We start from the raw sequence: 21,596 nt of genomic DNA, 5'->3' as shown, positions 1-21,596 counted from the left end.
CTGGGTCTTCCATTCCTGTGGCTGTCCTCATGAGAGCCAGTTTCATCATAGCACTTGGATGGTTTTTGCGACTGCACTTGAAGAAACTTTCAAAGGTCTTGAAATGTTCCGTATTTACTGACCTTCATGTCTTAAAGTAATTGCCATATATGGACTTGGTCTTTTACCAAGTAAGGCCATTTTCTGTATACCACCCCTACCTTGTCACAACACAAATGATTGGCTCAAATGTATTAAGAAGGAAAGAAATTCCACAAATTAACTTTAGACAAGGCACACCTGTTAATTGAAATGCATTCCAGGTGACTACCTCATGAAGCTGGTTGAGAGAATTCCAAGCGTGTGCAAAGCTGTCATCAAGGCAAAGGGTGGCTATTTGAAGAATCTCAAATATAAAATACATTTGGATTTGTTTAACACTTTTTTTTTGGGGGGTTACTGAATTATTCCATATGTGTTATTTCATGGTTTTGATGTCTTCACTATTATTCTACAATGTAGTAAAAATAAAGAAAAACCCTTGACTGTGTAGGTGTTCTAAAACTTTTGACCGGTAGGGTATCTTTTGTCATGTCCCCACAATGTTCTCACCAGACTGGTCCCACAACCTTATGAAACATCCTGGTAACCTTTTAAAATGTTTTATAGTAAAATTTTTGCAACAATATCAAATATTTTATACAAACCTTCTATAATCATCACCAGGAATGTGTGTTATGAGAACATTTGCCGTGACCTAAAGAATGTTCTGGGAACTTTCACAGAACCAATTTTGGTTTGCTGGGAAAACATTATTGGTACATTATTATTATTACATTACCTGGAAACCCAATGAGAACTTTTGGGGGAATGTTCTGTGGTGGTTTTTATAATGTTGTGCACAATATTTTAGTGAATGTTAAACAAAGATGTTATTAAAAACATTCTCTGAATGTTTATCAACCTAATGTAAGAGAGAACCCTAACTAGAACATCATGGGAATCTTGGATAATGTTCTGGGAATGTTTCTAGTTTGCTGGGTATTGTCAACCACATCTACAGTTGTAGACAAAGTGAAATGCTTACTGATGGGTCCTTCCCAACAATGCAGAGAATAATAGAAAAATAATAACATGAGGAATGAATACACAATGATTAACTTGGCTATATGGCAGGGTCTAAAATTAACACACGCCACCTGCCAAGTATCAGCACATTTACAGCTAAATAAATGCTGCAGTAGCTGTTTTCAATGTGTTTCTGTCGTTTTGGTTCATAGCTTGTAGCTAATCACACAAAGAACTAGGACTTTTATATCTATCCATCCCGTGACACACAGCAACACCTGGCTGGGGAGCTGTACACAATGAGATGGAAGTCATTTTGGAAGTGCTGCGCACAGGCATTAAAGTTGGTCTAATTTACTCAAGTCTACTAAAGTGAGACTTTGTCCTTCTGTGTCTTGACTATTTACATAGTTTTGTTCACGAGCTAGGTTGTTTTTCAATGTTTGATTTTTGCTTCAACTGAAGGCACCGGCTACTAGTCAGATTCTGTGTCACTAACAACTTGAGCAGCTAGTGCCCCCGTTGCCATGGTAACCTCCCGCCCTTGAAGGGAGTAGCTGAACATTTGTCTCTAATATTTTGGTTCAAATGTAAACATTTAGCAATCTACCACTTTTTACTAGTAATACATTTGTTTTAGAAACATTACAAAGCATGCTCATCTGTTAAAAAAACATTTTTTTTATGTGTTTGGTGTAATTATGGCAACAATCATGGTGGACCAAAAAGTTTCAGGCCCTGTACACGGGTTACCAGTTCAGAGTCTGTGCAGGGGTACTTAAGGTAGATATATATATGTACATACACTGAACAAAAATATAAATTCAACAATTTCTAAGATTTTACTGAGGCTAATATAAGGAAATCAGTCAATTTAAATAAATTCATTAGACCTTAATCTATGGATTTTACATGACTATGCAGGGGTGCAGCCAGGCCCACCCACTGGGGAGCCAGGCCCAGCCAATCAGGGCTTACTACAGACAAATATTTCACAGTCCCTCAACTTGAGACATCTGTGGCAATATGTTGCACATTTTAAAGTGGCCTGTTATTGTCCCCCGCACAAGGTACACGTGTAATGATCATGCTGTTTAATCAGCCTGTTGATATGTTTCCTTTGAAACCGCCTGGTATAGAGATCCTGGATGTCAGGTAGCTTAGCCCCAGTGATGTACCGGGCCGTAAGCACTATCCTTTGTAGTGCCTTGCGGTCAGATGCCAAGCAGTTGCCATTGTCTAACTCCTCCCCCTCTGTGGTTTCTCTGTAGTCGCGACATGGAGAGTAAGGATACCCTGCGGGGTCTGCAGAAGATGGAAGACCGGCCAGAGGAGCGGATGATCCGGGAGAAGCTCAAGGCCACCTGCATGCCCACCTGGAAGCACGAGTGGCTGGAGAGACGTAGCAGGAGGGGCCCGGTGGTGAGCTGCTGCAGCCTGACACACAAACAAACACGTGCACACACGGCTATAATACTATATAAACATGTAGGTCTATACATACACACACAGAACACCACGTGTGTGTACTTAGCTTACTGTGCCACGCTTAACATTTATAGATCCAAGCAACTCTTAAATATTCACTACTCTAAAGATTGATTTGATACTGTTAATGCTTTGAAATAAAGTTTGTTTTCATGACTAAAATCGAGCAGAATTGGACATGTCCAACCCTGGGCATTGCACCATTATGTTGCACCTAGTCTTTCACAGCACACACACATGCTGACCTCAAGCCCCCTGACCTCTAGCCCCCGACCTCTAGTCTTGGCACTCTTCTGAGAGGATTAGATGGATATATGTATTATGGTAATATAGCTACATCATGCCTTCCGATTGGCTGCGTGGAAATGTCAATGCTTCCACCAGATCTACAGACCCGTGTTCAGTTGACCAACGTCGCAGATAGAAATGCCATGGATAGAAGCATGCTTGTTCTACATAACAAATGTCTGTCTGAACGTTCCACTGTAAAGGGACTCTACTGCCTCATTTGGCCTACCCCAACCGCATATTAATCCCCTCTCCTTCTCTCCCTCAGGTGGTGAAGCCCGTCCCCCTGCGACCGGACGGGAGCGAGGCGGGCTGCAAAGGGGCAGAGGTCGGAGCCGACGCACCCACCAGCTCCTCCCCCCAGCAGAGCAGAGGCCGCCGCAGCCCCTCCCCTGGACCCCCCTCTTCCTCCTCCTCTTCCTCTGGCAGGGCCGGTGGGAAGCCTGAGTCCCCCGGGGTGCGCAGGAAGAGGGCCTCACCCGTGCCGGTGATTAGCCACACACAGACGTAGCGCACACACAATGCACAGGCATAAAAACATTTTGATGATAATATAACATTGATTAGATATCAAGCCTCTTCACTTGGGGTTGAAAGAACTGTAAAAACTATCATAGCAATATAAAGTCCTAGTGACTATTTAGTGACAGAATAATATACCCATGTAACAATTGTTCTGAGGCTGTCTTGATCTGATGTTGTTGTGTAGTTTCAGAGTGGCAGGGTGACGCCCCCTCGCCGGGCGCCCTCCCCAGACGGCTTCTCCCCCTACAGTCCTGAGGAGACCAGTCGCCGTGTCAACAAGGTCATGAGGGCTCGCCTCTACCTACTGCAGCAGATAGGCCCCAACTCCTTTCTGATTGGAGGAGACAGCCCCGACAACAAATACAGGGTGTTCATTGGTCCACAGGTAGGAAGTGCTGGAAGTCCACTCGGACCAATGAAGATTTAAACAGAATCAAGACAAATTTTCAAATCGACTCCCTCTACCCTCTATGTACTTGTGTAGATATTAAAAGGATTAGATGGGTGTTATCAGCTATTATACCGATACAGACATTTCAAACATATACAAGTGTCTGGACTTGGGGTCGATTGGGAATTGATTAAGCTGACGCAAGTTTGTCAGATTCCAACTGGCAGGCTAGATTGAGGCTTGGCTGCAACAACAGCTCCAGCTTTTACCAAATTGTGTTTACAGCAATGGGGATAGAGTAACAGATCATTTGAAAATCTCACTTTTAAAAGTTCGTATTATGTTCACTCACACCCAAATAATGTTGTTGACTCATCTTATACTCGTATTTGTGGCCAAAGCATAAATTGGAGAAATAATAGGGCTGGGAATTGCCAGGGACCTCACAATATGATATTGTCATGATACTTAGGGGCCGATATGTGTTGCAATTCGATACTGGGATTTTATTGCGATTCAATTTTCTTCCCCTACAGTCCTGAGGAGACTAGTGCAAAAAAAATATTACAATATTGTCAAAACGATATAATACTATATATCATCAAAAAATAATATCCCCATATGTAGTTGTACTAAGAAATAAAACAGTTAAAAAACCACACCTCAAACTTGTATCTCAACAAGAACGCTTGCTATTTTCTCAGTGTGACGTCATACTCCTGAAGAGGATGAGCTGGCTAATCAGCGGTCTAAAGGAGGATGAGCTGGCCAATCAGCGGTCTACTCGCATTAATATTTTTATGACCAATATATGCCCACACTATTCTGTTGCTTTTTAACATACAGAACTTAATTTAAAAAAAATTGGAAGGAAAACCATTTTACTCGTATTGTAAGTAATTATAGGTCATATTTCATCAATCTGGAAACACTGGACAGTTACTTTAACAATTTGCTTCACTTGTACATTGGCAGGCTCTTTTTGTTTACCCAGCCATTTGCTACTGTAGTGATGGAGTGATTACCCAGCCATTTGCTACTGTAGTGATGGAGTGATTACACGGCCATTTGCTACTGTAGTGATGGAGTGATTACCCGGCCATTTGCTACTGTAGTGATGGAGTGATTACCCAGCCATTTGCTACTGTAGTGATGGAGTGATTACCCAGCCATTTGCTACTGTAGTGATGGAGTGATTACCCAGCCATTTGCTACTGTAGTGATGGAGTGATTACCCGGCCATTTGCTACTGTAGTGATGGAGTGATTACCCAGCCATTTGCTACTGTAGTGATGGAGTGATTACCCAGCCATTTGCTACTGTAGTGATGGAGTGATTACCCAGCCATTTGCTACTGTAGTGATGGAGTGATTACCCAGCCATTTGCTACTGTAGTGATGGAGTGATTACCCAGCCATTTACTACTGGAGCGATTTATCGTTTGTAAATGGCCGGGTAATCGCTACAGTAGCAAATGGCTGGGTAATCGCTACAGTAGCAAATGGCTGGGTAATCGCTACAGTAGCAAATGGCCGGGTAATCGCTACAGTAGGAAATGGCCGGGTAATCGCTACAGTAGCAAATGGCCGTGTAATCGCTACAGTAGCAAATGGCCGGGTAATCGCTACAGTAGCAAATGGCCGGGTAATCGCTACAGTAGCAAATGGCTGGGTAATCGCTACATCGCTAATGTAGAGATGGAGCGATGTAGAGCTTCCTCTTACTAAAGGCTTTACGTCCCAAATGGCACTACTTTTGACCAGAGCGTTGTCCAACGTGGGGGAATAGGGTACTATTTGGGACAGATGGATCAGCAGGTCTGTGTGACCATTTATGGCCATCTGTGTGTGCCTGCGTGTGTGTTTGTGAGTGCGGTGTTGGTATGTATATACACACACGTGAGTAACCCCCGGTCTGCTGTCCTCCTCTCCATTCACTGTAGACCTGTAGCTGTGGCCGAGGGGCGTTCTGTATCCACGTCCTCTTCGTCATGCTCCGTGTCTTCCAGCTGGAGCCCTCAGACCCCCTGCTCTGGAGGAAAACCCTAAAAAACTTTGAGGTAACCTTCCAGCAACCAACCGACATGCCCTGTAACCCCTTTCTCCCTACTGAGCTGAGCAAACTGAGCTGTACCGTGCTGGCCTGTTTAAGGATCTACCATAGTTGCTGAAACCGTGCTGGACAGGACAATGTGAAAATGGGGATATCCGAAACAGCACAGTATGCTTCAGGTCGAAACAATAGTTTGAGAAGGGCATACATGATTAACTAAACCCATTTTGTAATGACCAATTTCCAAAGAAACTTCAAAGCTAGAATATTTCTAATTTATGTTAACTTTCAATAACTTGCACCATCTTGAATGGACGTTAGATATGCACTTGAATACGTAGATACTTTACCACTAGTAGAGAGAATGCCAATCTGACCCAAGATCAGCGTTTAGGGCAAATTTCTCCCTACGACGGCTAACTGTGGCACTGTCTCCAGGTGGAGAGCTTGTTCCAGAAGTACCACAATCGCCGCAGCTCGCGCATCAAGGCGCCGTCGCGCAACACCATTCAGAAGTTTGTGTCGCGCATGTCCAACCCTCACACGTCCTGTCCGTCCAGCAACTCTGGTGCCTCGAGCAACGACAGCAGGTAGTGTACACACACACACAGGGTACAGATGTTGTATTGTAAAACATTATGCAAGAAGGCCCTTGAATACCACCAAGTTGTATAAACATAAGTGGTGTCAAATGTTTTATTTTGATGTGAACGAGGGTCAAGCATTGGTTTAACACATTGGTCCAACATCCATTTCTCTTTCCCTTTCTGCCCTGGCTTTTATTTTTATATATACAGTGGGGAGAACAAGTATTTGATACACGGACGATTTTACAGGTTTTCCTACTTACAAAGCATGTAGAGGTCTGTCATTTTTATCATAGGTACATTTCAACTGTGAGAGACGGAATCTAAAACAATCCAGAAAATCACATTGTATGATTATTAAGTAATTAATTTGCATTTTATTGCATGATATAAGTATTTGATACATCAGAAAAGCAGAACTTAATATTTGGTACAGAAACCTTTGTTTACAATTAAAGATCATACATTTCCTGTAGTTCTTGACCAGGTTTGCATACACTGCAAGCAGGGATTATGGCCCACTCCTCCATACAGACCATCTCCAGATCCTTCAGGTTTGGGGGCTGTCACTGTACAATACAGACTTTCAGCTCCCTCCAAAGATTTTCTATTGGGTTCAGGTCTGGAGACTGGCTAGGCCACTCCAGGACCTTGAGATGCTTCTTACGGAGCCACTCCTTAGTTGCCCTGGCTGTGTGTTTCGGGTCGTTGTCATGCTGGAAGACCCAGCCACGACCCGTCTACAATGCTCTTACTGAGGGAAGGAGGTTGTTGGCCAATCTGCCAATGACCTCCAGCAGGCCACAAATGTGCATGTATCTGCTCAAACGGTCAGAAACAGACTCCATGAGGGTGGTATGAGGGCCTGATGTCCACAGGTGGGGGTTGTGCTTTCAGCCCAACACCGTGCAGGACGTTTGGCATTTGCCAGAGAACACCAAGATTGGCAAATTCGCCACTGGCGCCCTGTGCTCTTCACAGATGAAAGCAGGTTCACACTGAGCACATGTGACAGACGTGACAGAGTCTGGAGACGCCGTGGAGAACATTCTGCTGCCTGCAACATCGTGTTGGCCCTGGGTTCCCCCTAATGTAAGACAATGCTAGACCTCATGTGGCTGGAGTGTGTCAGCAGTTCCTGCAAGAGGAAGGCATTGATGCTATGGACTGGCCCGCCCGTTCCCCAGACCTGAATCCAATTGAGCACATCTGGGACATCACGTCTCGCTCCATCCACCAACGCCACGTTGCACCACAGAGTGTCCAGGAGTTGGCGGATGCTTTAATCCAGGTCTGGGAGGAGATCCCTCAGGAGACCATCCGCCACCTCATCAGGAGCATGCCCAGGCGTTGTAGGGAGGTCATACAGGCACGTGGAGACCACACACACTACTGAGCCTCATTTTGACTTGTTTTAAGGACATTACATCAAAGTTGGATCAGCCTGTAGTGTGGTTTTCCACTTTAATTTTGAGTGTGACTCCAAATCCAGACCTCCATGGGTTGATAAATTTGATTTCCATTGATAATTTTTGTGTGATTTTGTCAGCACATTCAGCTATGTAAAGAAAAAAGTATTTAATAAGAATATTTCATTCATTCAGATCTAGGATGTGTTATTTTAGTGTTCCTTTTATTTTTTTGAGCAGTGTGTGTATATATATGTGTATGTATATGTGTGTGTATATGTGTATATATATCTATATATCTCCTTTATTTTTCTCTTCCCCATCTCTCTCTGCATCCCCATCTGTGTCTCTTTCTCTCTGCCCCATTCTCTCTCTCTCACCCCCCTCTCTCTGTGTGTCTTTCTCTGCCCCCTTCTCTGTCTCTCTGTCTCTTTCTCTCTCTGCCCCCTTCTCTCTCTCTCTCACCCCTTCTGTCTCTCTCTGTCAGTAGTCTGAAGGATGAAGAGGAGCAGATGTGTCCTATCTGTCTGTTGGACATGCTGGATGAGGAGAGTCTGACTGTGTGTGAGGAAGGCTGCAGGAACAAGCTGCACCACCACTGCATGTCTATCTGTGAGTACTACAGTACGCTATCAGAAGATGCATGTCTATCTGTGAGTACTAGAGTACGCTATCAGAAGACTGCATGTCAGTGAGTACTACAGTACACTATCAAAAGTTCAACTCATTTAAACTTTTGACACGTGTACAGTGTAATATGGTTCCTGTCATCTAAGCCAAGGTGAATTCTGACATTGTCAAAATAGTTTTACCCCAGTAACACTTAGGGTTAGTTCATAAAGCGGGTATTGAAATCTGACTCTACGAGGTCCTGAGTACTGCTGGTTTTCTGTTCTACCAGATAATTAATTGCACTCACCTGGTGTCCCAGGTCTAAATCCGTCCCTGATTTAGAGGGGAAGAATACTTTTTAAAAAAGCAGTTAAACTGGCATCAAGGTCCAGATTTTTCTATTTGAGGGGCATATGGTATTCTGTTGTAGTTGCTTTTAGGAACACTATGCACATATATCCATTATGGCACTACCACTGTACACCAACTACTTCAACTGGTGAAGAAAAGCACTGAGTGAAAACAAGACTTTCAGAGCTTCTACTCTGTCTATTTTAGTGCCATTTCACTGTATCAGCTTCTCTCAAAATACATGTTTATTCACCCCACACCTCGTCAAACAGAGGCTGACTCTGTGAAGGGGGAAATTCTAATAGGCTCCGAGCCGTTAGCGACCTCCCCTAACATCGACCGACTGACTGCTTAAGACCTGGGTCTCTGTGGCCCGGCCTCAGACATGGACTCGTCTGACATTTAGTGACTCCATGCAGTCATCCATGAAGGTTTTATAGTCCAGCAAGCACCACCACACGCCACTCCACTTACTCCCATTACACACACAGCCCTATACAGCCCTCTCGATAGTCTGTCACGTTCGTGCCGAGGCCCTAGCCCTCTTCTCTCTCTCTAAACTCCAGTCTAATTGTTGCTCCATTTTATTGGCGCATTGACTTCCTTGACAGCCAGTCAGTGCATTGTCCTTTTTTCTAAACTGGGGGAGAGCTAATTCTGTTGGACCGTCTGTCTGTCTCGCAGGGGCTGAGGAATGCCGGCGGAACCACGAGACGCTCATCTGCCCCCTCTGTAGAGCCAAGTGGAAGTCCCATGATTTTTACAGGTAATTTTAACGTGTTTGTGTGGGCTAGGAACTAGTAACTCCTGGAAAGACTTCTGGGATGGGGGAGGGGGAATGATTTGACAGCGCACCAGCTGGTATCTGGTATTGTTGTGTGAAAGACGGGGGAAGTGGCTTCACTATATTTGTGTCTGAGAGGAAAGGAAACACCTGCCTCGTCTGAGATGACAGAACAGCTGTGGAGCTTCACAAATCTCATGCAAGCTGAATGCGAGTTATGGTTAACTAACAGTTAGCTAACAATTGAATGGTTTATAAGCTGTTTATAAGCTCATAAAGTGTTAGGGATTTGGAACTGCACAATGAGTCTGTGGATTCATTGCAGGCTACGTCAGTGACACAGTAGCCCAGAGACACGAAAGAACCTTGAGTGTTAGCGGTGAGCTACGCTACAGTGCATTCGAAAAGTATTCAGGCCCTTTCTCCTTTTCCACATTTTGTTACGTTACTGCCTTATTCTAAAATTGATTAAATCGTATTTCCCCCTCAATCTACCCACAATACCCCATAATGGCAAAACAAAAACAGGTTTTTAGACATTTAAAAAATTAAAAACTGATGTTACATTTCCATAACTATTCAGTACCTTTACTCAGTACTTTGCTGAAGCACCTTTGGCAGCGATTACAGCCTCAAGTCTTCTTGGGTATGACGCTACAAGCTTGGCACACCTGTATTTGGGGAGTTTCTCCCATTCTTCTCTGCAGATCCCCTCAAGCTCAGTCAAGTTTGATGGCGAGCGTTGCTGCGCAGCTATCTTCAGGTCTCTCCAGAGATCGGTTTCAATTCCGGGCTCTGGCTGGGCCACTCAAGGACTTGTCCCGAAGCCACTCCTGCGTTGTCTTGGCTGTGTGCTTAGGGTCGTTGTCCTGTTGGAAGGTCAACCTTCTGAGATCCTGGGCACTCTGGAGCAGGTTTTCATCAAGGATCTCTCTGTACTTTGCTCCGTTCATCTTTGCCTTGATCCTGACTAGTCTCCCATTAGCATGTTAGTGTTGCAATATCATTCTAGGTCAAACAGGGCTACGCTAACGCAGTGTGCTAGAACATCACATTGGCATGTTAGTGGTGCGCTAGGCTATATCATGCTAGGTCAAACAGGGCGACGCTAACGCAGTGTGCCAGAGCCATTCCACTTAAAGCTTAATAGAAGCCAACAACTGAGCCCAGGTTGGGAGTTCAGGAACATCAGTGTCAACAACCCCATCATATATACCACCCCACACATCACCATCCGAGACTCACTACCCACACATCACCATTCGAGACTCACTACCCACACACATCACCATTCCCTTAGCTCTCAACCCTTACAACCAGCCACTGTAAAACATTATAGAACTAAAAACTAAATAGACATTTTAATGTCTCCACAATGTTTATCTGAATGCTCTAGTGCTGTATAATGTTACGTACCCCTGAATGAGCCCATGTCCTACCATAAGTACATGCTAAATACACTAGCCTCAAGAACTTCTTTGAACTTGGTGCCGTTTGTGTGATTACGCACACGTATGTTAGTGTGCGCACCTGTGTTAGTGTGTGTGTGTGTTCGTAGGTTTGTCGTGAGCTCGATCCCCTCCACAGTGCGGTTATGTGAGCCAGACAGCCAGGCACCAGCCCTTGTTTTGTGCGTCTGCCTGGGAATTAAATGATAGCTGTTGTTGTTTTCCCCCCCTTAAGACATGAATACTGTCAGAAAGTATCTGTTACCCCCTCTGCCCTGAAATTGTACCCAGTTGTTTTTCTATGTTTTTTTGTTGTTTGTTTGCAATTATGATGACCCGCTATCTAATTTTCCAGTTTTGCTGGGTTGATTCCTGGTGTCTTTAGAATATGATTTCCCCCCCCCCCCCCCATTTCATTATATTCTGAAAGTATACTCCTGAATCCTGACCAAGCCTGAATCAGCATATTCGTGGCCATTCTTGATTGTAATATCAAATGCTCAGAACTACAATTCAAACTTAGTCTAGTTACCTGTCTACCACCACCATTTTGAGTCCCCCAAAAGTCGCTAAAAGCTCAGACTGACTTTGGCTTCTTTCTCGGCAGCCATGACCCCTCATCTGTCTCCATGGAGAATGCGGCAGCGTCATCGTCCCACAGTGAAGGGGGTTCAAGAGGGGGGTCATCGTCCCAGGAGGGGGACTTCACCCTGCCCCAATACGGGGTCCAGCAGATCCCCCAGACCTACAAAGAACTTGCTGAGCCTTGGATAAAGGTGAGAGGGGTGGGAAGATGGACGTGGGGGTCTATAATGTAGGGATCCTGTCTTATACTTTCAAATTCTTGAATAACCTTTTGAGCTTGCATTTTTGGGACTATTCCTTTCCCTTTGCCTACAAAGAGGGGTTTACGTGTACTTATCTCTATCCGATCAGTGCCATATTCCTTTCCGACTAATTTACTGTCTCTGTCCTCCCAAGGTGTTTGGCATGGAGGTGGTGGGTTGTCTGTTCTCCAGGAACTGGAACATCAGGGAGATGGCCCTGCGGCGGCTGTCGCATGATGTCAGCGGCGCGCTCCTCCTGGCCAACGGCGAACGCTCCTGGCCGGGGGCGGGGCTAGGGGCCGGGGCGGGCTGCTCTGAGGTGTCAGGTGACGTGGTGGTGGAGTCATGCTGTAGTGTCCTCTCCATGGTGTGTGCTGACCCTGTCTACAAGGTCTACGTGGCTGCACTGGTGAGACTCAACATTTAGTCATTTAGCAGATGGTCCAGAGCCACTTAACAGTTCCTGCATTCATCTTAAGATAGCTAGGTGGGACAACCACATATCACAGTCATAGCTGATAATTAAATAGTTATCAGCGAAGTTGGTGCTAGTAAAAAAGAGCAGTGTGATTGTTTTAGTACCTTATTTTCTTAAATATGACTGTACCATACTCCAGCTGTCAAGGAAAGCATTTTGGACCCATAAAGTCTGAAGCCCCGACCATAAACAGCGCTTCCAAAATGTTTTGTCTTCCAGGAATCACCATCACTTCAAAGACAAATGATACACTGTACTGCATGTACACAGTGATTGCAATGCATAGCGGGTCAAGTAACTTCAGCTCATTGCCATGAACCCGGTGCTGAACACATGACACGTATTGTTATCGGTACTCAGGAATTGATTAGTTGGCGCTACCCGATCTCCGCTTTCACCTCTTGGCCTGTCTCTCTCACACCACAGGTCTTGAATTGTCCTAAAGTCCACTTCAACAACAAGCTAGCCTGGCTAATCCTGAAGTCAAAACCAGCAGGGATTCTCCAGGGACAGACTGAGCGTCTCTTTTTTTTTTCACTCCTCCGAGCCGAATTTCTTCTACTTCGTCTCTTTTAGAGAATATTTACTGGTGGCTTTAAAAAAATAAAAAAAATGAACATGCAGGACCTCTGGGGAGCTTGACATTTCCCCCTGCGGCACTTTGCTTCAGCAGAGCTGCGGTTATGGAAAACAAAAAGGATTCTGTCTCCTCTGGGGGCTTTCCAGCGTGTTTAGCAGCAGACAGACTTTTGGCGTCTGTTGTATTCTTCTTTTAAGACAAAGCCGGGGATGTTGGTAATGGCGGGGAGTGGACTAAAAATGCCATGGGCACAACCAGAGTTGGAAGAGTGGGACAAAAATCGACTTAAATTGCCGTTTTGAAAAGCCTCTACTTTGTTTGAGGCAGCCTTAGAAAGTGTGCTCAGATCATGGGGCAGAGTCGTTAGCTACGTGCACACTACCTAGGACCTTGTAACGAGTGAAAATGCCACAGCCACCATTACAATAACTTTGATGGGGGTCCTATTTTCTTGCCTTGTCATACCATGTGACGTGGCTTCCCCTTTGGAAGTTTTGTTTGTTTTGCTAAAATGCTTGTTTATTGATATGATCCGTCTCTCCTGAGAGTAGAGTAGTCTGTGGAGAATGTAGCAATGGAGGGAGGGACTGCGTGCGTGCGTGTATGTAGTGCTGTGTTTGAGTGATTTGTGAGTGAGTGGGATGAGGTGGTTGGAGGAAGGAGTAGCCTTGTCTGCCTGAGGGAGGGAGGGAGGGGGAGAAAGAGTCCCTTTCTCTCTATCGGTCTCTGGGCAGCATTCCAATGCAACGCTCTATCAGTCACCACTCCCCACACCTCTTCTCTCTCTGGGAGTAAGGGTCAGGCTGCACCGCCTGTAACCCAGCACCTCTACCCCTCTCCTGGGGGGAGCACCACCAAGTGCCCTCCACCTCCAGCCAAGGCCACAGAGGGTCTCTTATGACCTTGTGGTCAGGCCCAGGTGGAAATATTCTCACAGGAATAGACGGGGTCGTAACTCGACTGGGTCAAAAGCGCAATTTCCCCAACCGTCTTATCAGTGTTACATTTGGGCTCCAAGAGGTCTTGGTTTGCGCATTTATTTTTTAATTTGAATTGTTTTTACGCAACTTTCCGTCTCAGCATTTCCCGTGTTTGGTTTAGTCATGTAGGGCAATTTTTCTTTTTGGGGGGGCTTTATATAAAGTATTTAAAACTCATAGTTGTTAGTAAGTTATTATACTTTAGACTGGACAATATTGTTGTCACATTCACCATCACTGTTCTTGTCTTTACCCATGTTCCACACACAGGACTAGGGATAGTGTTTGTAGTACTGACTGTATGTTTGAAGTGTTAATGTGAACCCTGGCCTCTCACCCCCTTGTTGTAGAAAACCTTGCGGGCCATGCTGGTGTACACGCCCTGCCACTCCGTGTCTGAACGCTCGCGCCTGCAGCAGCTGCTCCGGTCCGTGGTGGAGACCATCCTGGTCAAATGTGCCGACGCCAACAGGTAAAGTCGGTCTGAAACTTCAGAGTGGGATAGATATGGGAGCCTGACGACAACTGCTTGTAGCTAGTGCCCTCAGGTGGAGAATACAGGACTTGTTAGGTTTCCCCCAGTATGATCAGTGGTGAGTTCTATCGGGGATATTCATATCTGAGCCTGAAGGTCTGGAGCGCTGCTGGTTTTCTGTTCTACCTGATAATTAATTGCACCCACTTGGTGTCCCAGGTCTAAATCAGTCACTGATCAGAGGGGAACAATGAAAATCAGCAGTGGAAATGGCTTCCAGGTCCAGATATGAATTTCCATTATATACTGTATCTCCAAGAACGGACTCAAATATGGGAACCTTTACTTGTGGTATAATAATACTGTTAGTCAACAGATTTCCATGATTCCTGTCTCATTTCAGTAGGTCTGTTGCACACTGTATAATGTCGTTTAAGGCAGAACTAAAATGTTGCTTAATTTGGTCAGAATGTTAACGTAGTCTGTCCACAAGAGATAACATACGGTATAAAAGTATGAGTATGAATGATGGTCATTAGCAGTCTAGCATGGACATTCATTCTGAGTGTCGTTCCTCTTTGTCGATTCTGTGTCGTGTCCAGTCGTACCAGCCAGCTGTCGGTGTCCACACTACTGGAGCTGTGTAAAGGCCAGCTGGGAGAGCTGGCTGTAGGTAGAGAGATCCTCAAAGCAGGTAAGAGCTACAAATACCATGCAGCCACTCTGGGTTATCAGTGGAAATTTAGTCCTCTCCCCATATCACATACTCACCAGAATTTATATATGAGACTTTGACTATCTGATGTCTTCAGTGTTTTTTTTCCTTCTCAACAACAGTAAATATGCCACTTGTTTAATACTCAATATCCATCTGGCCATTAATGCCCAGGTGCCTCGGTCCTCGACATCCAACTGGCAACTCTAAGAGTCTCTCCCTATCCATCTCTCTCAGGGTCCATTGGTATTGGCGGGGTGGACTATGTCCTGAACTGCATCCTGGGGCCCCAGACGGAGGCCAATAACTGGCAGGCCCTGCTGGGCCGTCTGTGTCTGATTGACAGGCTCCTGCTGGAGTTCCCTGCTGAGTTCTACCCACACATTGTCTCCGGAGGGGACTGGCACCAGTCTCAGACCCTGGGGGATAGGTACGCAATCTTATCGTCTTATAGACTTGTTCTTGTATAGCCTGATTCACCTAGCTGCTGACTCGAGTCTGACTCCCTGGGAGAGGTAGAGGAGTGCCACAGGGTTGAGTGTTGTGCCCAGTGATATTTCCCTGACTTAGTAGTTTGGATCTTGTAGTCACGTAGCCTTGAGCTCACAGCATTGAGATGGTGACCTTGTCCTGGTATAGCCTCGATCACCTAGACAAAGTTAAAACCTTGTATGTTTGAGTGCGTAGCCTTGGATACATAACGAAGGTCGAGAGCCAGGCCCATTACTCTGGATGCTTGGGAAGTTCATTAAGGCGCCTAATGTGCTATTATGGATTCTTTGGACATTGCTATTAATAAACACTAAACTTTATTAAAAATGGTGTTCTGGTTTGTAGCTTGTAATTCAGTAGTTTGGTCTGTTTTTTTACCTCCTTTTTCTCCCCAATTTTGTGGTATCCAATTGTTAGTTGTTACTGTCGTGTCTCATCGCTACAACTCCCGCATGGACTCAGGAGAGGCGAAGATCGAGAGACATGCGTCGTCCGAAACACAACCCAACCAAGCCGCACTGATTCTTAACACAGCGTGCATCCAACCCGGAAGCCAGCCGCACCAATGTGTCGGATGTTTTCACTGTACACCTAGCGACCTGGTCAGCGTACACTGCGCCTTGCCCGCCACAGGAGTTGCTAGTGCGCGATGAGACAATCCCTGCCGGCCAAACCCTCCCTAACCCGGACGATGCTAGGCCAATTGTGCGCCGCCCCATGGGCCTTCCGGTCGTGGCCGGCTCGGACAGAGGCTGGGCTCGAACCCAGAGTCTCTGGTGGCGATGCAGTACCTTAGACCACTGCGCCACCTGGGAGTTTGGTCTGTTTTTAATGTTGATGATACAGTGATTTTATTGCAAGAGAGTGTACTATAGGGAATAGGAAGCTACAGCCTTTTATGTTGTCCTTCTCATGTTCCTCTGTCCAGGTATCAGAAGCTGCTCCCCCTACTGAGCTTCTCGCTGCAGTCCATCGACAACTCCCACTCTATGGTGGGCAAGCTGTCTCGCCGCGTGTTCCTGAGCGCCGCGCGCATGGTGGCCCGCGTGCCGCACGTCTTCGTCAAGCTCCTGGACATGCTAAGCGTCACCAGCTCCACGCACTACGCCCGCATGCGCCGCCGCCTGCTCGCCATCGCCGAGGAGATGGACATCCTGGACGCCATCAACCTGGGCCTGGAGAGCATGGAGCACAGCGCCAGCGAGGCGCACCAACGGGCCAACGCCGCCTTCCTTGAGCCCTCCGCACCTCAGAACTCTCCCAACGTGACCGAGAGCAACACCCCGACGCATACGGTCCAGATGACCAGCGGGAAGGGAGGGAGAGGTTTCTCCGGCAACGTGGGAGCGAGTCCTGAGGATATAAGTGAGAGGTTAGCGGCCATCTCCACTAGCGCTGGGCGTCCCAATATGGCCACTTCCACATGCGGTGGGGCCCTGGCCGAGCACCAAAAGCCCCCCGTTCAGGCGCGTAACCGCCCCCTCAGCCAGTGCCTGAACTCTACGCCTACCAGCCAAGCCCCCAGCCTCCCCTCGCCCTCCGCCTCCCACCCTCCCCCCTCCTTCCCAGGACCTGACGGCAGTACCAAACCCCGGCCCCAGAGCTTCGTCCCCAGCAAGCTAGCGTCAACTGCCCCCTCTGCTTCCTCCTGCTCTCCAGGCTCCCAGCGCAGGTTTCCCCAGCAGAAGCCCTTCAGCAACAAGGACCCAGAGAAGCAGCTCCCCTCCCCCTGTTTCACCCAGGCCCGACCCCTCCCCTCCAGCCAGATCCACAGACCAAAGCCCTCCCGACCCACCCCCTCCGAGGGGGCCAAGACCCTCTGCACCTCGCCCACTCCAAGAGCCTCCAAGATGGGCATGAAGCTGGACCTCCAGGGGGAAAAGCCCAGCCTCTCCACCAGCGCCTCCGGAGGTGAAGGCCCCTCCACAGGGGGCCAAATGGGGGGTGCCACCACCCTCATCAGCAGCGAGGACAGCTGCTTCACCCCTGTGGAAGAGAAGTTCCGTGGACTGGACGCCTCTGCTGAGCTCAACTCCTCCATGGAAGACCTCCTGGAAGCATCTTTGCCCGTTGCCGGCGACACCACCACCGTCACGTTCCAGTCGGAGGTGGCCGTGCTGTCGCCGGAGCGGGCTGGGGACGGGCCGGGAGGAGGGGGAGAGGTGGGGATGTACAGCGAGGACGTGACGCAACACCAGAAGTGCAAGGAGAAGATGGAGGCGGAGGAAGAGGCGGCGCTGGCTGTAGTTATGGCCATGTCCGAGTCGCAGGATGCGCTGCCCGTCATCCCCCAGCTGCAGGTGGATAAAGACCAGGACATCATCATCATCCAGGCAGATGTGAGTCAACGTGCACCTTCAGGAACATATGTCCCTACAAGACTTTAGACATCCTCAGTGTTCCCTAAACAAAAGGGCAGTTTCCCAGACACAGACGAAGCCTAATGTTTCTCCATTGAGCTTCCTTTTTCTCCAGGACTAGGCTTAATTTGTGCCCAGGAAACTGACCCAGTAACTGGCTTAATAACTAACAAATAAGTAGAGAACATTGTCACACCCAAGGTCAGAGAATACATGGGAATAATCATTCATATCAACCTGCCAATGTTGACTGAAGCCCTAAATGTAACCCACAGTGTGTGTGTGGTACTAGGTCTATTGCCTATACACATGCTGGCTGTGGGAAGCCTACCACTTCATGGCTGAGCCGTTGTTGCTCCTAGACGTTTCCACTTCACAATAACAGCACTTACAGTTGACCGGGGCAGCACTAGTAGGGCAGAAATTGACGGTGCCACGTTGAAAGTCACTTATCTCTTCAGTAAGGCCATTTTACTGCCAATGTTTGTCTATGGAGATTGCATGGCGGTGTGCTTGATTTTATACTCCTGTCAGCAACGGTGTGGCTGAAATAGTCGAATTCACTCATTTGAAGGGGTGTCCACATACACGTGTGTGTGTGTGTGTATAAATATGTGTGTGTGTGTGTGTGTACAGTTGAAGTCGGAAGTTTACATACACTTAGGTTGGAGTCATTAAAACTCGTTGTTCAACCACTGCACAAATTTCTTGTTACAAACTATAGTTTTGGCAAGTCGTGTGTGTGTGTGTGTGTGTGTGTGTGTCATACTGACATGTTGTCATCCCATGCTTCCCCAGACTCCAGAGACTCTGCCTGGCCATACCAAAGCCAAGCAGCCCTACAGGGAGGGCCAGGAGTGGTTGAAGGGCCAGCAGATCGGCCTGGGGGCCTTCTCCTCCTGCTACCAGGCCCAGGACGTGGGCACTGGCACCCTGATGGCAGTCAAACAGGTGAGAAGACCGACGCATGGCAACCACAGATGTCTGCCCTGATACACACCTGTCGATGTCAGAGAAATAGATGGTTATAAAAATTAGTCCTAGCCAGTCAGAGCTCTTACCATAGTGCCTATACCTATTCAATGCTTTCCCATCTACAGGAGTGTTTAGGGAATAAGGGCTAGGTGTTGTTGCTAGGTGTTGTTGCTAGGTGTTGTTGCTAGGTGGGGCCTATGGGTCTCTTGTGTCCCCTGGTGCAGAAACTCTGGGGATTCCATGTCAGAGTTGTGACTTCATTTTAGCTAGTGACTTCAAACTGAGATGTTGCCCTTAAAGAGAATGTCCAGCTCTCTTCCCCTGATAACCCTGTGTATGCATGTCCTCCCCGACTATAGGTGACCTACGTCAGGAACACATCGTCGGAGCAAGAGGAGGTGGTGACTGCTCTGAGGGAGGAGATCCGGATGATGGCCCACCTCAACCACCCCAACATCATCCGTATGCTGGGGGCCACCTGCGAGAAGAGCAACTATAACCTGATGGTGGAGTGGATGGCAGGTAAGGACGACCTCCTCTACTGCTGCTGCTGATGATGATGATGATGATATCCCACGTTGAAAAAGCCTTAATTGACTTTTGGATGTTTTGTTTTTTTGTTTCCTGCTTTCCTCCATTTGTTCAATTTAATTTTGATTTAGTTGATTAAAAAAAAAGAAGAAATTTGATAATAGTTTTTTTGCTTATCTTTGGTGTGATAATTCATTATTTTGTATTTATTCAATTTTTCAGAACTGGGTACATAAAATAGTATTACTTGAACCTTTAATGAATGAATATGTATCATTTAACTTCCTGTATGTAAATAAGACAAGTCATGTCCAATTGGAACTAACCAGAAGTTGAACTTGATAGTAGATATTGTAACACTTGACCCCATCCATACTATAAACTATTGTCCTTCCTCCTATAACAATCACATATGTTGCCCCTGTAGAAATAGAAGAACTGAGTGTATTATTAATATAGGGTAAATGGTCATTATTTCATGGGTTGATCCTCTCTGTTGTGTCCAGGTGGCAGTGTGTCCCATCTCCTGAACAAGTATGGGGCCTTCAAGGAGGCTGTGATCATCAACTACACGGAGCAGCTGCTCCGAGGCCTGGCCTACCTCCACGAGAACCAGATCATCCACAGAGACATCAAAGGTGAGGGCACACACATACACGCCCTCTAGCGCACAGGAAGTCCCTGCTGCTGTTGAGCTGCCTGTCACAGGGTTCAAGGTGGACTCTCAGGGAAACACTCATTCCATGTGTTTCACCTTTTAGGGGTGGAACTTTGGAGACTGTGAGTGGTAACGAACTGCTGCTGCACTAATTGTAAGTCGCTCTGCAGAAGAGCGTCTGCTAAATGACAAATGTAGTGTAACAATAAGAAACTATAAGGCCTTGTGGTTTGTACTAGACAGGTCAGGAATAATTAACTAGAGACTGACTACTGGGTTTGTACTGGACAGGTCAGGAATAATTAACTAGAGACTGACTACTGGGTGACTAGTCAGAACACACCTCACCCTACCTCACCTGTTATGGCATACAAAAACTCACCTTCTCTCCCCCTGTCTCCTCCAGGTGCCAACCTGCTGATTGACAGCACAGGTCAGAGGCTGAGGATAGCTGACTTCGGTGCTGCAGCCAGACTGGCCTCCAAGGGCACTGGAGCAGGGGAGTTCCAGGGCCAGCTCCTGGGAACCATTGCCTTCATGGCCCCAGAGGTACGCATGGATGAAAGGGAGAGAGAGTAAATCTGTGTTTAGAATTAGCGTTCTGTTCCCGGCCTTTATAGTGCAATCCTTTTGACTGGAGCCATTTCAGACACAGGCTAACACACACACACACACACACACACACACACACACACACACACACACACACACACACACTGCGTACAAGTGATGGCTCGCATAAAACTAGTAAATTCCGCCACTTAAACCAATGTCCTAAGATCAAAACCCCCCCAGTCCTCTGTATCCTCTTTGTGGAGAGGGTCTGAAAGAGGTAGAAGGCGAAGCATTAGCCTTCTGTGGGGGCTGTTCGTTTTGAAGAGAGCCCTGATCATGCTGGTATTAAACTGGGCTGTCATGCTGTGGGAGGCCTGGGCAGTTGAACTCCCTCCTAATTAAACAAGGTTTTTGGAACCACTACAATAACAAGACATTAAGGGGTCGGCCTCCATTGTGGGGGTCTTCTCTTTCAAAGGGGATTAAAATGCTCTTACATTTGGGAGTTACTGAGAAATCTAAATCCACTTTAATTCAGTTCCGTAGCGAACACGTGACTCTGAATGACCAGCATAATGGCGGTTGGGTTTCACTGCCGGGAAAAAAAAGCTTTGTCGGAAGCAAACAACATTTTAAATGGCCTTCCCCCAAATGTACGAAAGCAAGATTTGGCCTGGGAAGAAATTGAAGCCATAGTCATGTGACAAATGTAGAAACAGGGCAACTAAATAAGACACAAAACATAATGGCAGTCTATGGGAGGATCCGTAATACATTGAACTCCTTTTGGTTTGACGTTGTGTCCATCCACCAAAAAGTGGTCTGCTGTGTAACTATGCCACTCCTCAACAACACCCAGGCAAGTGCTATAAAATAATGACTTGCTATTTCAGTCCTTTCTGCTGCTATTTGCAAATGCTACAACTATGAATGGAGTAGAGTTAAGTGTGTGTAGTGGGAGCGTGCAGTAAAGGCTTAAATTCAATAA

The 21,596-nt window shown here is 46.7% G+C and overlaps 1 protein-coding gene across 5 annotated transcripts in view; it reads left to right on the top strand.

Annotated features, from left to right (window-relative positions):
• The window catches only part of map3k1 (mitogen-activated protein kinase kinase kinase 1, E3 ubiquitin protein ligase), a 52,822-nt gene that overhangs the window by 27,732 nt on the left and 3,494 nt on the right, over positions 1-21,596 (top strand). For 4 of the 5 annotated variants that reach the window (XM_036976749.1, XM_036976748.1, XM_021601623.2 and 1 more), the window contains exons 2-18: positions 2,319-2,469; positions 3,092-3,310; positions 3,533-3,733; positions 5,682-5,798; positions 6,230-6,381; positions 8,275-8,399; positions 9,435-9,516; positions 11,590-11,758; positions 11,964-12,218; positions 14,198-14,319; positions 14,925-15,016; positions 15,275-15,467; positions 16,458-17,868; positions 18,688-18,840; positions 19,224-19,386; positions 19,902-20,033; positions 20,460-20,602. In XM_036976749.1, the coding sequence (XP_036832644.1) occupies positions 2,319-2,469; positions 3,092-3,310; positions 3,533-3,733; positions 5,682-5,798; positions 6,230-6,381; positions 8,275-8,399; positions 9,435-9,516; positions 11,590-11,758; positions 11,964-12,218; positions 14,198-14,319; positions 14,925-15,016; positions 15,275-15,467; positions 16,458-17,868; positions 18,688-18,840; positions 19,224-19,386; positions 19,902-20,033; positions 20,460-20,602 (3,880 nt within the window). The remainder of the gene's footprint in view (positions 1-2,318; positions 2,470-3,091; positions 3,311-3,532; positions 3,734-5,681; positions 5,799-6,229; positions 6,382-8,274; positions 8,400-9,434; positions 9,517-11,589; positions 11,759-11,963; positions 12,219-14,197; positions 14,320-14,924; positions 15,017-15,274; positions 15,468-16,457; positions 17,869-18,687; positions 18,841-19,223; positions 19,387-19,901; positions 20,034-20,459; positions 20,603-21,596) is intronic. The other variant, XM_021601624.2, reaches the window with a different exon arrangement.

The sequence above is a fragment of the Oncorhynchus mykiss genome, chromosome 5, assembly GCF_013265735.2.
Source record: "Oncorhynchus mykiss isolate Arlee chromosome 5, USDA_OmykA_1.1, whole genome shotgun sequence".
In the NCBI taxonomy this organism is placed as follows: Eukaryota; Metazoa; Chordata; class Actinopteri; order Salmoniformes; family Salmonidae; genus Oncorhynchus; species Oncorhynchus mykiss.
Note: the sequence above shows the minus strand (reverse complement) of the source record. Positions and strands in the feature narration are given on the sequence as shown.